Source organism: Triturus cristatus, chromosome 12, assembly GCF_964204655.1.
Source record: "Triturus cristatus chromosome 12, aTriCri1.1, whole genome shotgun sequence".
Lineage (NCBI taxonomy): Eukaryota > Metazoa > Chordata > Amphibia > Caudata > Salamandridae > Triturus > Triturus cristatus.
This window is the reverse complement of record NC_140595.1, coordinates 96,487,089-96,503,598: the sequence shown is the minus strand read 5'-3', so window position 1 is coordinate 96,503,598 and position 16,510 is coordinate 96,487,089. Positions and strand designations below refer to the sequence as shown.

The 16,510-nt window shown below is 43.9% G+C and overlaps 1 protein-coding gene across 2 annotated transcripts in view; it reads right to left on the bottom strand.

Moving 5' to 3' along the window:
* Nucleotides 1-8,087: 8,087 nt before the first annotated feature.
* The window catches only part of LOC146772716 (cathepsin S-like), a 138,048-nt gene continuing 129,625 nt past the window's right edge, over nt 8,088-16,510 (bottom strand). For both annotated transcript variants that reach the window (XM_085638765.1, XM_085638766.1), the window contains one exon: nt 8,088-8,354. In XM_085638765.1, coding sequence (XP_085494891.1) covers nt 8,255-8,354 — 100 coding nt within the window. In that variant the 3' untranslated portion in view covers nt 8,088-8,254. The remainder of the gene's footprint in view (nt 8,355-16,510) is intronic.

Genomic DNA, 16,510 nt, shown 5'->3' with positions numbered 1-16,510 from the left:
TCAGAGAAGCACAGAGTTTTAAATAATCATTTTACCCGTTTACAGAAACCCACAGCCCAAAATCAGGTGAGACCAGTTTACAGACCCCCTCCCCCAGCATAAAATCACCCACATAAGCGACACATTTGCTGTGAAACCCTCGCCCTCAATCTCTTAACGTGAGGCCATATTTACCTGAGACTGAAATCACATCATGTGTGACCAGTAAGTAGCCTCACATGGAGACCACTGCGGTCACTGCTTAATTGGTGGTTTGGCCCCGGACTTATTTTTGATCATCAGACTTTGACTCGGAGCAGGAGAGAAAAAGCATTGAAAATGCAATCGGTCTCGCCTTTAATTAAGTTAAAGCCATTTGTTTTGCTATACAATACCATTAGCAAAGCAAATGGCGAGACCTTTACATCTTCAATGCTTGTTTTTAAATGCTGTGCTAGAAATGTACAATTTTCTTTTCTTAATGGCATAAACAAACGGTTTGTTGTGCCAAGATCACTTTCTTTTTTATCTCAAATTGTTTTTATTGAGATTTCAAGAAAAGAACAAATAAATGATAAACAGTAATGCTAATAATAATAACAATAATACTGACAATAATAATAACAAAGAAAAATTACAAAAGAAGAAGAAAAGACAACAAGTTATCGAAATGCGTTGCAGTAGGCGTTGCAGCTATGTTGGAGAGGTACAGGTGGTCTATGAATATCACAGTCTTCATTTGTTCTATAATAAGAATAAAATACGTTGCTGGCGTACAATAGAGGATATAACAGATTAAATACGATACATTATTGGAAATCGTGAAACAAGTCCTATACAAAACGATCTTTGCAATGAGATGGGATTCACAGTGGGTTATATGCGAAGGAAAAGGCATCAAGGGACCTCCATAACTTCCTATGTGGAGTGCGCCAAGGAGAGGAGTGTCGAGAGATGTTGCCCGCTCCTCTGAGGAAGGACAGCCATTCTTGCCACATACTGAAGGAGGCTTCTTTGGAATTCTTCCCCTTATTGAGTACTATTTTGCAGGCCAGTGTGAGCATAAGATCTAACAGATAGCGGTCATTCTCATCTGGAAGCATTGGGTCCAGAAAACCCAGAAGGATATAGGGCTGTTCCCTTGGGGGGGGGGGGGGGGGAGGGGGGGGGGTGAATATTAAATGTTTTGCTTATACACTCGTATATTTTGTCCCAATATGTTCGTAAGGTGGGGTATTGGAAGAGCATGTGGGCAAGGTCACCAACATATGTATTACAGTTCCAGCATGTAGGGCTCTGGCTAAGGTTAAGTTTAAAGATCCTTTGGATCCAGTATGTCCTGTTTATTACCATAAGTTTTGTTTGGGATAATATTGGTGACATTTTATTTGAGAAAGGAGTTATATGTATCTTGTCCCAGTCGAAGGGAATTTCTCTGGTGTTAGATTTGGATTCCCATTTTACCTCACTCTTCAAGTGAGATTTGCGAGGTTTAGGTGATAAGTTTGTAGATTTTAGAGACAGTGGTGCCAATTACGATCCGGTAAAAAAAATTCCCGTACGACTCGTATCCGGTCTTTTTACCGTACGAATCGTACAAGTGCCGTACAAACTGGCAATCACGATTTGCATGGTAAAAAGCCCATACGAGTCGCATTGGGAATAATTCCCCACACGTCCTCGGGTCGGAAAAAGTGTCCGACACGTCCTCGGACGATTTACCGTACAAACGTGAAAAGCGAAGTCCGACCGGGGAATCACGATCCGTCCCGGGCGTCCGAATGTACAACCGTATGGTTAAAAGACCGTCCGCACCGAACTCCAATAGCAACCATGGAGACGTCCAAACAGATGCCCGGTAAGCGCCGTACCCCCCCCCCCCCCAGCCCCCGCATGTACGCGCCGTACCCCCCCCAGCCCCCGCATGTACATGCCATACCCCCCCAGCCCCCGCATGTACGTGCCGTACCCCCCCCCAGCCCCCGCATGTACGCGCCGTACCCCCCGTGTATGTACACCCGAGTACGTGTCGAACCCCCCCCCCGTGTATGTACACCCGAGTACGTGTCGAACCCCCCCGTGTATGTACACCCGTGTACGTTCGAGTCGTACCCCCACCCGTGTATGTACGGCGCGTACATGCGGGGGCTGGGGGGGGGGTACGGCGCGTACATGCGGGGGCTGGGGGGGGTACGGCGCGTACATGCGGGGGCTTAGCTCCTTGCTTGCAAAGATACGCAGTTTGATAGTTCTTGAAGTTTGGAAGTCCCAGACCTCCTTTTTCTTTGGGTAGTTGAACTTTTTTCAAGAAAATTCTGGGTCTTTAACCTTTCCAGAGGAACGTGTTGAATATCTTATAAATCTTGGTCAGGAATTCGCTAGAGAGTGTCATCGGTAACATACTGGCTAAATAGTTTACTAATGGGGAAATCATAATTTTTAATGTCTCTGCTCTTCTCCACCATGATAAAAATGTTGGTGACCAGCCATCTAGTAGCGTTGACATTTTTTTTAATGAGAGCATTCTCATTAGTCTGTTGGGTGGTAATTAGGTCTCTTGTGAAGTCTAAACCTAGGTATTTGAAACTATTTGGCTGCCATGAAAGGCCAGGGTTACCAATTATTTCCTTGCCGCCAAGGTTGTTTTATGATTTTACCTCTGTCTTGTCTTTATTTCGCTTATAGCCAGATACAGCAGAGAAGTCTTCTATTGAGGACATCAGTGCAGTGATAGCAGACTCTGCATTCTCGGAGATGACTAACACGTCGTCTGCCTAAACTGTTATTTGACCGTTCTTTTGTTGAAGCCCTTTCCTGTGATCTGGTTGTTGTTCCGGAGTTGATAAAGGAACGGTTCTATTGCTAAGATCACTTTCTTAACAGCTTTCAGAGACAGGCAAAGTTGTAAACATTTTACCAGAGTTTTCTGCAAATTTATAAGTGGTACTCTATTTTTCCATGTTTCGTGGTGGGCTCTATCTATTTGCAGTTTGTAGTGGAAACAGGTGTGAAACCCATGGGTGAACCTTCAGAAAGTTAAACAATCATGAAAAGTACACTAAATCCTGAATTGAACAAGTTTTTTGGGTATATTTCTCATGGTGTTCCAAAATGAACCAATCAGTGAAATCAAGAAGCAATGAAAATAAGTAACAAAAAACTGAAAAATGTTTTCATTTATGAAAAAAATGTCTCTGTCTTATTTGCAAAAGTGAGATACCGCTAGATCCGTCAGATAATCCTGTTCTCAGAGATAATACAGTGTTGGTGAGTTGTCCTAAAGCATGCAATATATCGAACCATCAACAGTTTTTTTTCATTGTACAAACTATACATCAATTTGTATGTTAAAAGTTATGAATGAAAAAGGAGCACAAAGGACACCTATGCATTTTTACAGTATGCCCAAAATAATGAGTGTAGAATCAGTAGGTGATTGTACGACTCTGAATTTTGGGGTTACCCAAAATATCCTGATTCAAAGGGCTTTTTGAAAAATGTGTCCTTTATGTACATTGGCTGCATTTTGAAAAATAGAGAAAAACTGAATAGTTGATAAATGCTGTATAATTCTTGCCCTAATGAATACTTCACCAGACTTGAGTAGGCGAGCTTGACCCCCACACTAGGAAAGGACAAAACACAATTTTGGCTTTCAAATTTATCCAAATTACAGCTTTTCCAATTATTTCTTGATGGGAAAGTCACACAATATGTGGGACTCCAAATTCCTAGCACCCAGCGTTCCCACACTTCTACCCTAAAATTGGTACCCCCTGTGTGTGGCTGGGCCTATGGAGCAATACAAGAGGATCAAATGAAAATTGTCACCATATGAAGTCAATTTACTATGTGGTCACTAGTTTTGTCCATTCTTGAATCAGGCAATAGACCAGCCACACATATATATTTATATTTTATATGGTTTTCATCAGGAGGAGTTTGGGAACACCTTGTCATAGATATTTTGCTGACCCCCGCAGATTCTTGGGCTGCTTTTATAATTAATGGCACTCTCAAACATCATGTAAATCTTCATGCCTTACTAAGCTCTTTTTTGCTTGGTACATACTGACTGAAAATCAGCCATCTTTTTTAGAGCATCAAAGACTTGTCAACCGCTGTATCCTTGCCTGTATGTAGTATGATTTTATGTGAAACATGGCAGAGAAGTGTTCCTCGACAGGTCATTGTCATGGTCTGGATGGTCCCATGACAATTTTACATAATTATCATTGAAATGCAGCATGTACTGCAGGAAAAAAATCTTGACTCATGACAGATGAGAATCTGGGGGTTTCCAAAAAAGTACAAGAAAATCAGTAGGGTTGTACTGACAGTTTGCACAATATTCCCATGCACAGTTTAGGGTCACAACTTGTTTTTCACCTCCCCAAGTGAGGTGGGAGTCCACATGTGTGCCCTGGAATGAGGCACCAGAGTGCCCTCCAGACTCCCTCAAGAACTGTTCAGCATGTAAATTTGATTACTGCACACTTTTCTCAAGGAACAAGTCATTCACAAAAAGTTGGACAAACAAATTTCAGTATTGAACTTATATCCAGCATCTCCAGTTAAAGAAGGAATTAGTGGCTCGAATCTTGGGGGACTGACCGAGTGAGCACTCTTCCCGTGTACACTGCTAATCTTTGTCCGTGGCACAGGTCACACATTCACAGGGACATCACATCTGTCTTGCTGAGATTCATGGTCATGGTTGTCATAATCGCTAGAAGAGGATCATGGGATGGAACTCCACCAGCTGAAAAATCACTTCCAGATTCTGAGCAACAACCCTCTCCCACAGATGCAGTCTCAGAGCTTCTCTCCATTGTTTGAATCAAGGCGTGGCAGCAGTCATCCTCTGCAGTCACCCTCGCTAGTGGGCAGTGCATGAAGATCGCTGCGGAGTGGAAAGTACTAAATTCTTGGGGATTCGGGCCTCATGTTCAATATGGGGCAGCAGCACGGAGGCTTGCTCGCACTCCTCCACAGTGCCAGTAAGCAGCAATGACCAGGCGTCCAGGGCTCAGTATGGGCAATTGTCTGAAATCCCTCACCTCAGATGACCTCTCCCTTCTGCACGAATCTCAGTCCGACCGGGCGAGCTATGGGGAGGGAAATGACCTGGACCAAGAGCCGCCGCCATGCCAGCATGGGGTTAGCTGCAGGGTCTGGCTTGCGAACAAGACCCAGTAGCTGACCAACCTCCATGGACATGGACTCCCCTCCCCCATTCCTTCTATCCTCTATTGGGGACTTGTTCTTCTATGTAACTAATGTACCTAGGCAAAACTGTTATTCTTGTTATTCCTGACCGCGGAGTCCTGAGCAACGTGGCTGATGCCCGGTGAAGCAGCTAGACAGCTATAGAGGAGATCGGTCCCTGGTTCACCCCCTCGGCCATCACCAACCCAGCCAGACATTGGACACAGTTCTTTCCGTCTCCCCGCTGTGTCTCCTTCCTCCCCCTCCCTCCAAAGAAATACCGTAACATTGTTTTTTTCCCCCTGTGGTTTACTATGCTCTTGTAACGGATGTAATTTGTAACATGTAACGTAATGATCCTCATGTAAAGCGCTCTGATACCTCCGGGTTTAGCCAGCGCTATATAAAACTCTTCAAATAAATTAGATAATTTTTGTTTACTGTGTATAACGTTTCTTCTCAAATACTATGTGTTAAGTAGAATACAGTTTTACGATTAGGAGTGCTAATGCACTGAGAATATTGCGACTGTTTGCGAGCAGAAATGTGAGAACGCAATACAGTGCAAGTGAGAATGGGGTACTAAAGTAATAGTTGCAGGCAAAAACACTGGAAGCAATGAATTTAAATCCTATCAGAAAGTACTCCAGTGAAACAGTTCCGGGGAACGGCAAAAAAAACCTACAAGCAAATATAAAAAACAAAAAACTTCTTTGTGCTGCGCACACAGCAAGACAGACTGGAATATAATTATAAAATATTCCATCTCCTTTTTCTGAGAGTGGCAAAACATGGTGCCTTGTTATATTGGCAGTGCTGTTTATCTTAGCGACTCTTTATGATGGAGCCAGGGCTTAGTAGCAGTGGGATGCTGGCCTACAGGTTACCCACTGCATCACAGAATGTAGATGGGCATGGTGTGGTGGTCCAGTTCATAGGACTAGCATTCTCTGTGTTTCCCATCACCTCTGCACATTAGGACGGAGCACAGCTTGTCGCCTGGCCGAGCAGCAGTACTAATGCTAACTGCTACAGGTCACAGTTGCACTCGAAGGTACAAGTGTATGTGTGCGATTAATGCCCATCTACATTACTCATTCTCGCCGTGCTATAAGATGCTGCAGCACTGTAACCTGCAAACGAGTAGGAAGTAGTGCCTAATAGTAGTGTTAGTGACTTCTGTGCCACAGTCATTGTTTCAGTACACGAGGGGGCAAATTTAGAATTTAATCGGTATTCCTCCCACTCCTCTAGACTTGCTATTAAAGGTGAGTGCACCACTAGAGCCTCAGAAACCTGTTATCGGTAGCCTATCATCCAAATACCTGCCAGTCTATGAACTTTTGAAATTCTGACCTTTTTGTGGTGGAGCTTCCAATTCTTTTTTTTCTTCCCCTGACCACCACGCAAAGGAAGAGAAATCAGCAAAGTCCCTCCAGGGCTTTTATTTTTTTCTGCTCAAAGAAACCCCAACATGGGACAAAAAAATGCATAGTGAGCGTCCCTAACTTGGCAGCCGTCTTGGCTCCACATTTTTGATGAAAAGCTTCTGCTGTGTTGTCAGAAACACTTTTCATCAAAAGAATACCCAGCATCCAATCATAAATATGCCATGTAGGCTTCCGCAGCACGAGAACAAGCAGAGCCTCTGCCACCCCACCCGTTTGGTGGCTTGCCCACCTTTCCTTACGTCAGACCTCTAAGCCATGATTTTACACTAATTTTTAAAGCAAAAAGGTTAGTTTCCTACTGTACCTTTTCAAAATTAGTATCTGGTCCACCATACTTAATCGGAATGCTCAAGTTGGAATGGCGGTTCACTGTCACTGCAAAGTGGTCAAGTTAAGAGCTAATCCCAGGGTATGTATGTGTAGGCAGAACAGGGGCATGTTAGTGTTCTGGCGTCCTGTGCAAAGGTGCATTACGATGTGGGACCGAGAATGCGCTGATGCCCATTAAGTGGAGGTATTGTTAGTTCTGCTACAGTATACTGCTGTGCTTCATGATGGAACTAGAATCCATATCCTGCAGAAGGTAACTGTGCTATAATTCACTGCTGCAGTGCAAGAATCAATTACATTTGTTGACCGTACCTAAAAAGCTTACTGGTGCTTGCTCTACTCTGTCACTATTGCACAACCTGATGGAGCCTGACGTGGTGTAGGAAACCAGTTGTGTCATAGTGTAGTGATATACTCCAGGATGTAACTCAAGCCTAGCAGCACAATATTAGCAGCAAATTCCATCCACACAAGACATTAAACACTTCTCACACATGCCTCTCTGCGTGCATATACCATTTCTCTCCCCTTACACTGGCGTTTTAATACGCTTCAGCACCCTGTCTCTCACTGCATTTGCTTCAGTACATGCTAAGGTGTAGTAACAATACTACTATAAGAGTACAACCCTACTCTTGCACAACATAAAAAAAGTCCCACGTAGGCCACACCACAGCCCCAAACTCTTCCATCCAAGCATGTCCATAAAGTAGCAAGCTACCCTTTGGTGTATGTGCTTGAGTGCATTGTCAAGGGGTATGAAATGCCTTTTACATGCAGATACAGTACAATATAGTACAAGGTGTTCATTATAATGTCATGAGAAAGGTGGGGCTTGAATGGAAGGGGGCAAGCCACACTAAATGGGCATGTGAGGTGCAGTTGCAGGAGATGCCAAAAAGCTTTTCACCTAGCTCAACAAAAATACTTGCCAGCACCCATGATTCTCTACTGCCGGGTAATGTTTCAGCAATTGGTAGAGCAAGGCTTACGATTTTAATTAGGTTCCTTCGGTGCCAACCATCTGTGACGTCTAGTTTAGTGATAAGTCAAAAGATGACTTTAGCTGTTACCGCTCGGTGATTGCGGCCATAGAAATAAATGTCCTGAATTCTGCTATTTCAAAGAAAAGTTAACAATTTTTATTGAAGCATTACATTTTTTCTTTCATTATAGTTCAACTTTTCTAGCATTTTTAGAAACAGTTGTCCAATCAAATTCTATTTAACAAAATCGCAGAATCAGCATATTCTCTGTACAGATATCACTGCTGCTCCGGGGTGTCATCACATGAGGGCGTAGGAGGCATAATTGGAAATTCCACAAAGGTTTCTTTGGTTTCTTGCTAACATGACGTACCCTTGATCCCCAAATGAAGTACTCCAGCTTAAGAAAAAAAAAAAAAATGCAGTTAGGTATTTACAATTACAATCGGTCGGTGGTTACTTCTAGGGTATGGGTGTGCTTAAAGAATAATAATAACAGGTGTAGTTGGGATTTCCTATGGGGTGAGCCCAAATCCTATATACTTTCAGCTATAGAATGGCACCCAAAGCTCTCCAGTCTGTTGATGTTGGGAGTTTTTAATGTTAATTATGTGTTAGGTGGGAAAAGATGTGTCGTTGGGTCCCTATCGTTTTTGACAAAGTGGAATAAATATTTGTTGGAAGTTTGATTTATTGAGTGGCTGATCTCGAGAGCATTTATGTTTCGATGTGTATTGTAAACAGATTTTGAGTTACTTCGTTGCTTAAGCTTTCCCTCCTTCCTAACTGTTTGAGAATGGCCGAATGAACTACAGAGAGCTTGCTAAAACGGTTCTCCTGAAAATGTAGTATTCTTTTTGCTCCAGACTGGGGTCCCACCCCACACAAATACATTGACACCTGTGCTACACCCTATTTTCACCAAAGGAAGGGATTCAGAAAAGGTATTCTCCTGGCATTTCAGAATTTGTGAGGATATTCGCGATTTTGCTCTCCCCCCTTCCCTGGGAGAGGTGTCATTTTTGGGTGGTGTTAACTTTTATTTTGTCAAAAAGTTAAATAAAATGTATTTCTCTACTGTGTGAGAAAACCCACCCCATGTATTGTGGCTGGTATGTTAATGTCAGAAGTTCAACAGCATCCTCGGAAGCTTCTGCTTTTAGGGTCTATTGAATTGTTTCCAAAACGAGAATGGGACTCTTCAGGTCTGTCGACTTGAACCCGTTTCTATCAAGAGGACATTTCACATGTTCCTTCTAGAGCAAGATATAGAGGCATTGCCGTAAAAGGACCACTAAGCAATTGCAGACATCTTTGATACCTACATTAAGAATCCTATCAAGGCAGACTTTGTGTAGTTCCTCTAATTTACCATAGTCAGTCAGCCCTGTCAATTCAAATGTCTATTGTTGGGCTACAACTCTGCCTCTAGGGTGGCCTTAACGGTACTCTCTATATTGCATTTCATCTATGCCTGATGAATGTTCATCTTATCCTTACTGTTAAGGGCTAAAAGCTGTTATAGAGACCTCCAACAACATGAGTTTATAAGCTCAGTACGTCTTGGCCTCTCACATTCATGTGGTTCTCATGACACATTTGAAAATGTGAGTTTTACACCACCATCCTCGGCCAAGGTAAAAAACCTCAGTGAAAGAATGCAATATTGTCAATAGTTTATACTTTCAGCCATCACTTCCCAAACTATTGTGAAAACTGACTCCCCACCGCATGCTGGAAAATCCACTGCCAGTATAAGACTCTGAAAGATTGTGGCCAATCTAAGAAATGACACTGAAGTAAACTGTCTGAAGTTTATAACAGTTTTACTGGGACTTGCTTAATTTCTTCCCCTTTTCCAGGTAAAGTTGCATTCATTGTCACAATCAATCAATTAATCTTCTTTATTCGATTTTAAGAGATCACATCATAATAGTCAAACACAAAACAATACATTTAATAAAAAATATAAATCAGTTAAAATAGGTATCATTAATGGAAACATTGTCACAATCACACACAGGGAGCCTAGAGTCATCAAAGCAACCATGAATGAAAGGCACAAGCCACAGGAATAGATTAAGCCTGAAAAAAGTCAGCAGTCACTGGTAATGTGGCATGTCCAAGGTAAAGTACGGCTCCAAGCCGCTTACGGTTTTCACAAAAGTGCGTGACGTGCTAGAAGCTTGATCTGGGCTGAGGCCTCCCGATTTGCTGTCATCTTATCTCTGAACGCTGCTGTGGCCCATCTTTTATAGGTTTGAGCAATACCACTTGGATCATGATAAAGTTCTAGTTTCCCTAAACTTTTCATTGTGGAGGAAACATAGGTCAGCCAGGGGATCAGAGAAAAGTTATCCAGGTTCATGCAGTCTTGCATGATCAACCTGTTAAGGCCTAGCCCACAAGTCCTTCGAGGGGAAGGGACCGCCTATCAATCTATCATCTCTCCCTACCACCCAAACAGATGCCTCCGCTCGACCAACCTCCGCCTTGCTTTAGTTCCCAAAATAAAAAAGGTGTGAAGCGGCAGGCATCTGTTCTCGTATAATGTCGCCAAGCTTTGGAACACACTTACCCCTCATGTATGTCTTGAGTCCAACCTTCTGCCCTTCTAGAAACTTCTCAAAACATGGCTCTTCCAAAAACCCACCCAGTAATCTGTCTTCTTCTGTCTGCAGCTGCTATTAGCGCTGGGATGCCTCAGGGTAGCTACACATTCTATAAATATTTTTCTATTCTATTCTATTCTAGCTCCTCCTTGCACCAGACTGAAAGCCAAAGCAGCAGAGGGCAGAGCCAAATAAAATCCATCACATGGCCCATGCCCAACTCTTCATGAACAACCTCATAAGGTATACTTTTTGAAAACCCTAAGAGGCCCCTGGGGAATTTGTTTTCCGCCACTTGGATCGGGGTAACTGACCCATAACCCCAAATGCCACACCCATAACAGGCTATTGGGATACACTTGGCCTTGAATATATCCAGGACTGTTTTTATGTGAGTGCGTCCCAAACGCAGGGAGAAGTCACCTATACTAAACATTGCCCTTTTAAAAGTCGCCACGTTATGGTTTATTAAAGGATGCCAGCTGAGACCAGAGTCTAGTTGAACACCCAAATAGCAAAACTTGTCAACCTGGCTAATATGATGACCATCCACTATGAATATCATTATCTTTGTCTTAGGCAGGCCAAACTTCATCACATGTGATTTAGAAAAATTAGTAGACAGATCAAGACTGCTATGAGTGGGTGTGGTGAGATTGGCCTGCCCTCCCATAGGAATGCATGGGAGATATGTGTGTCCATTGTAATGGTATGAGAGGAGTGCAGGGTCGAGTTTAGTATGTATGAACTCGTGAGAATAAATGCTGTGCAATGGTGTGCACAGACTTATGGTGACTGGTAGAGAAATGCCACTTTTAGAAGTTGGCATTTCTGTGTGCTATGTGTCTGCCTGCCTGATGTGAATTTCATGTCTGGCTTGTGAGTGACAGGAGCTGAGGGGTGTGGGTGGCTCCAGGAGACAGGGTGAGTCAGCCCAGTGCTGAATAGAGAGATCTGCATGCAGATGGGAGGGAGGAGTTGCACCTGGGACCTGAATAGGGCTGTGCCTTCCCTCCACAATGCTGGCTCCGCCCCTGTGGTATCTCTGATCACTGAGCCTCCACCTGACAAAGGGGAGAGGAGCTGAGCAAATGCTCCAAATCCCCCCTAAACCAGTTCTGACTGGTATCCCCATGCCCTGCACTTTTACACAAAGGGAAATGTAGTATAAATATAGGGGCTATGACCCCATGAAAATGTTCAGTCTTGGTGTGTTGTTCCTGCTGGGGCGTGCTGCTGCTGGGGCCCAGGGGGTGCTGCCATGAGGGCTTGCCTCCCTGGGCCCTGCATTGCCTCCTTGATGCCTTAAGGAGTTTTTGGGACCCTTTGACTTATTCTTGTTTCTACAGGACCCCATGCCTGCTTCTAGCGCCTTGTGAGCGCTTGACTTTGGAGGAAAGGAACTTCTTGCTTTGACCCTGTACTTTTTCTTTCATAGTCCAAGACCTCCAGGACGTTGACTACCTTTTGCACCCTGAGAGCACTGAAATTTGGCTCCTGGGAGAGCCTCGGGGCTGCTCAGTGCCGAGTTGGAGCACCTTTAAGAGGGAATTCCCATCGTAGGGATTCCCCCATCATGCCTACAGCGGCGGGTGCCCACCCCTCATTTTTCTTTATTTCGCGGGTGCCCACCCCGCTTTGATGCCACGTTTGCTTTTAATTAACGGCGGGTGCCCACCCCGCTTGCTTTGATAATTTAAATCCCACATGGCCGCGTTATATTCATTTTTAAACGCAGGTGCCCACCCCACGTTCTACCTTTGGGAAGGAGATCACCGTTGCGGCCCGAGTGCTCCACAACGGGAAGTCAGGCGGCGTGAGGCCTGACGTGGGGCGGGACTTCCGCTTTCCCGTGGGAAGCCCCGCGTCCACACAAAGAGCCCGGGTGAAGGGAGCAGTGGCAGCTGAGGCCGCCGATGGCAGCGCGGGGCTCTCAGGATGAGGAAAGAGCCCACGTCGTGCATGCCGCAGAGAAGCAGCCGAGCTCGTTAGAAGAAGTCCTGCCCGAGGCCCGGTGAGTGGGCGCCGATTGGGAGGCAGCCTTGGTGAAAAAGTTAGGAGTCCCCAAGGGGGGGGGGGGGCGGGGTGCTCCCGGCGCACATCGTGGTGCCTTGTGAGGCACAGTGTCGAATCCCTTTTCCCGAGCGGCCATAGCCTGATAGGGGGCTGCTCCAACGATGGGAGACACGTTAATTATGAGCCCCGTCGGGCCCCGAGGGCACAGCTGTGCAGGGGCCCCGTTAGTTTTGGTCATCCCAGCTGCCCTGCCTGACAGTGGGCAGCTGCAATGCTTTGGGAGCAATTATATTTAGAATAAGCCCCAGTGGAGGCCCCGAGGGCACCGTCATGCCAGGGCCCCTTTTACTTTGTTGATCCTCAGCTGCACCGCACCAGCGCAGGCAGCTGCAACATTTTTGCTTATTTGGTTCAAAGGGCACCAGGAGTGTCCAGGCCTCATTTTAATACTTACAGCTGCCCAGCAAGTAGTGGACAGCTGCGACGTTTAGGCCATTCTTTCTTTGGGGCATGGTTGTTGAGCTAGGAGTGAGATGCACCCCTCTGCCCCAGTACTTTCACAGCTGCGCAGCACTTAGTGTCAGTTGCAACGTTTAGGTCAGCGCAATTGCGCACCCCATGACTTCTGCTGCATTGGCAGCGCGCCCTGACTTTTGGACATACGGCATTTGAGCCCCTTTGAGATGGCCAGTTGGCCAGGGGGACTGTTAGGTTAATAGGGCGCCATGCCCTAATGTGATTTATGTGGTGCTAGGAAATGTGATGGATATAGTATGATTGACGCACCCTGATTTATGCCTCTAAAATGAGCTTCATGATTATGAGGTTTTCCATACTGTGTTATGTTTGAGTTATTCTCTCCTGTGGTTTAGGTATGATTTATTCCCTCATGCGGTTTATGTTAGTAAGAGTATTCCCTAATGTGAGTTATGCTTAGGGGGTTATGGTCTAATATGTTTAGGCTTATGAGGTTGGCGCAGAATATATTTCTCGCCTAATGTGATACTGTGCATAATATGATTTATGTTACAGGATCATGCCGAGTACAGTGTTTGCCAGTAATTTCTGGTTGTGTTCTACGTTTATTATATGTCTACAGTTATTATCTTTACTAAGTGATGATTCTGACAGTGGCCCACGTGGCCCTGTCATGTGTATATAATCCCCTGTAAATATTGCCCAGTGCCAGTTAACACAGTGTATATTGTGTGATTACTATTCTAATGTGTTTTATGATAATACAAAGGCTATTTTTGATATAACCTTGTGTGGAGTTCCTTTTGTGGTGTGCCTAGTATGTTGTTGCTGTGTGTGTTGCTCAAATGCTTTACACATTGCCACCGGGATAAGCCTGACTGCTCGTGCCAAGCTACCAAGGGGGTGAGCAGGGGTTATCTTTGGCGTGTAACTCCCTCGCCCTGACTAGAGTGGTGGTCTCTGCCTGGCTTTGGCGCAAGCCTTAGCCAACCATAGATCCCCATTTCTAACGGTTTATAAGCTTAGTACGTCTTGGCCTCTCACTTTCATGTGGTTCTCATGACACATTTGAAAATGTGAGTTTTACACCACCATCCTCTGCCATGGTCAAAAACCTCATTGAAGAATGCAATATCGTCAATAGTTCATACTTTGTCATTACTTCCCAAACTATAGTGAAAACTCACTCCCCTCAGCATGCTGGAAAATCCACTGCCAGTTAAAGACTCTTAAAGAGTGTGACAAATCTAAGAAATGACACTAAAGTAAACTGTCTGGAGTTTATAACAATTTTACTGGGACTGGCATCATTTCTTCCCCCTTTCCAAGTAAAGTTGAGTTTGCTGTCACACATAAACCAGGAGGAATGTTCTGTTTGAACAAATTGTGGGATACACAATCATTCCATCTGTAAGCTGGCTGTTTAGCTATCTGTGTAAGTGCTTCATAAAAACAAATTTCTTCTGTTCCTTTATCTGAAGAAAGCAGTTGATTGGCTACCTAGAGTAAATGTCACCATGCTGCTCCTGAATGTTAGATGAACCAGTCATTCCTTTCTGAATACTTAGAGAAAGGGGTTTTCTTAGATGCGGCTGTTGACTACAGAAAACTTAACAGATTCCCCGTTCTAGCCAAGACAGCTGTGGTTTTCCGATCGGAACTTATGTGATGTATCTCCAAATTCCAGATCTTCAGCCTTGCAAAGCATTTTCTACACTCCCGAGCCTGTCTACTGAGAAACTAGTGCATAGTCATTTAAGTATGTCGGGAACCAACTTTGCGTGTGTGCAATCAGTTGAAACAATACACATATGGGTCTTGTGATTCAGGGAGTCCATTTTGATTTGATTTCATTTGTTCCTTTCATGGATTTACAGAACAGTTCGATGTTTCTACCTTGAGCTGCCAGGAACAATCTATTGACTAGTCGGGCAGAAGAAAATATATAATTTTTTGGTAAATCTGCATGAACAATTGGGGCTGAAGGTTATGGAGCAAAGCATTCCAGAGGTGGAGCAGGAACATAAAATGCCTTCACTCCACCCACATTTGGTTCTATTGTTAACAAGAAACCTGAAGGAGTCACTGGTTAGAAGGGTAATGAACATGCTGGAAAGTAGTACAGAAAGACACAGAGGAATCTCCCTGTGTGGCTCAGATGGAGAGCATTCCCTAGAGAAAAATCGATTGGCTGTGGACATGCTACAGCCTGAGGAAATTCGTAATTGCCTTTTGTGGTGAAATAGTTCTTCTAAGGAAAACCCTACTTTTTACTTTTGAATGGAGTATTGACTAGAAGCTAATATAGACTCGACTAGCAGTCAGTTTAAGAGCAAAATACTTTATTTTCGTCACTGCTTTTGACCATTGCCTTCAAAGTTTTAAACTTGTGTCTTTAGACTCTAGACACATCTAGCTAAGTAGAGAATCCTAACTGAAACATTATTTATGAACTATAAATACCGTTTTGAAAAACAGCACACAAAGTTTTCACAGTGTGCTGCCCATCTTTCAGTACCCTTTGTTATCCTCATTTAGTATAGTGATCAGTTTTCAGCAGAGCCGTCTAATTTATAATATTTCTTTGAGATAATTGCTCGATATCATTTTTCTTTCATAATTTTTTTTCAGAGGAACAGAACCTTATTAGGTAATACTGATTTTGAATGCTGCAGTTCAATAAGTAAAATGCTCAAGTAGCTAGTAGTTATTTACTTTTCATTTCTATTTCTGTATATAGCCTCAATGGCCTTTGCACAACATAGAAAAATACCTAATTCTATACATGCGTAAAAAGAACAAAGTTTGAGCAGTAGTAAGCAAGTCAAAAAATCTCTCTGTGAGATAAGGGGTGTGAAGCATTAAGGGAATGTGAACAGAATAAATAACAAACCCATGCCACTTAGTACCTCATTATGGGTAGCCCAAATTTATCCGGCTTAATGTCTGCTGTGGGCAGGTCGAATCCAAATCTATGAGAGATTGTACAGTCTTCCTTCCATTCTTTTGGGTGTAGAATCAAGGTTTCACCTATCTGGGACAGGTGGAGTGGCAGAATGACAGAATATGAAAAAAATGCGTTCCTGGTGATAACAGCGCTGTTAGACTTGTTCTGCTTCAGGGCACCCAGTCGGCTATCCCCTTGCTGACCATATTTACTGCTACAACCTAACCTGTGAGAAAATACATGTACCAACTTGGTTGGTACAGATGGTGGTAAGTGGTATAGTAGGTGTACAAGCTATGCAAGGTTGTGTGCTGGGCCCCATGGAAAATGTTCAATAATTTTTATCAGGAAACAGTATTTACTACGCTGTGTCAACCACGCATGCCATTAGAACTCATGCATTACCACGCTTGCCTTTACCACGAAGCATTTAACACAAACATGCCTTTACCACGAAATCGGTCATACGTGGTTAAAGCATGTTTGTTGGACGCATGGTGATAC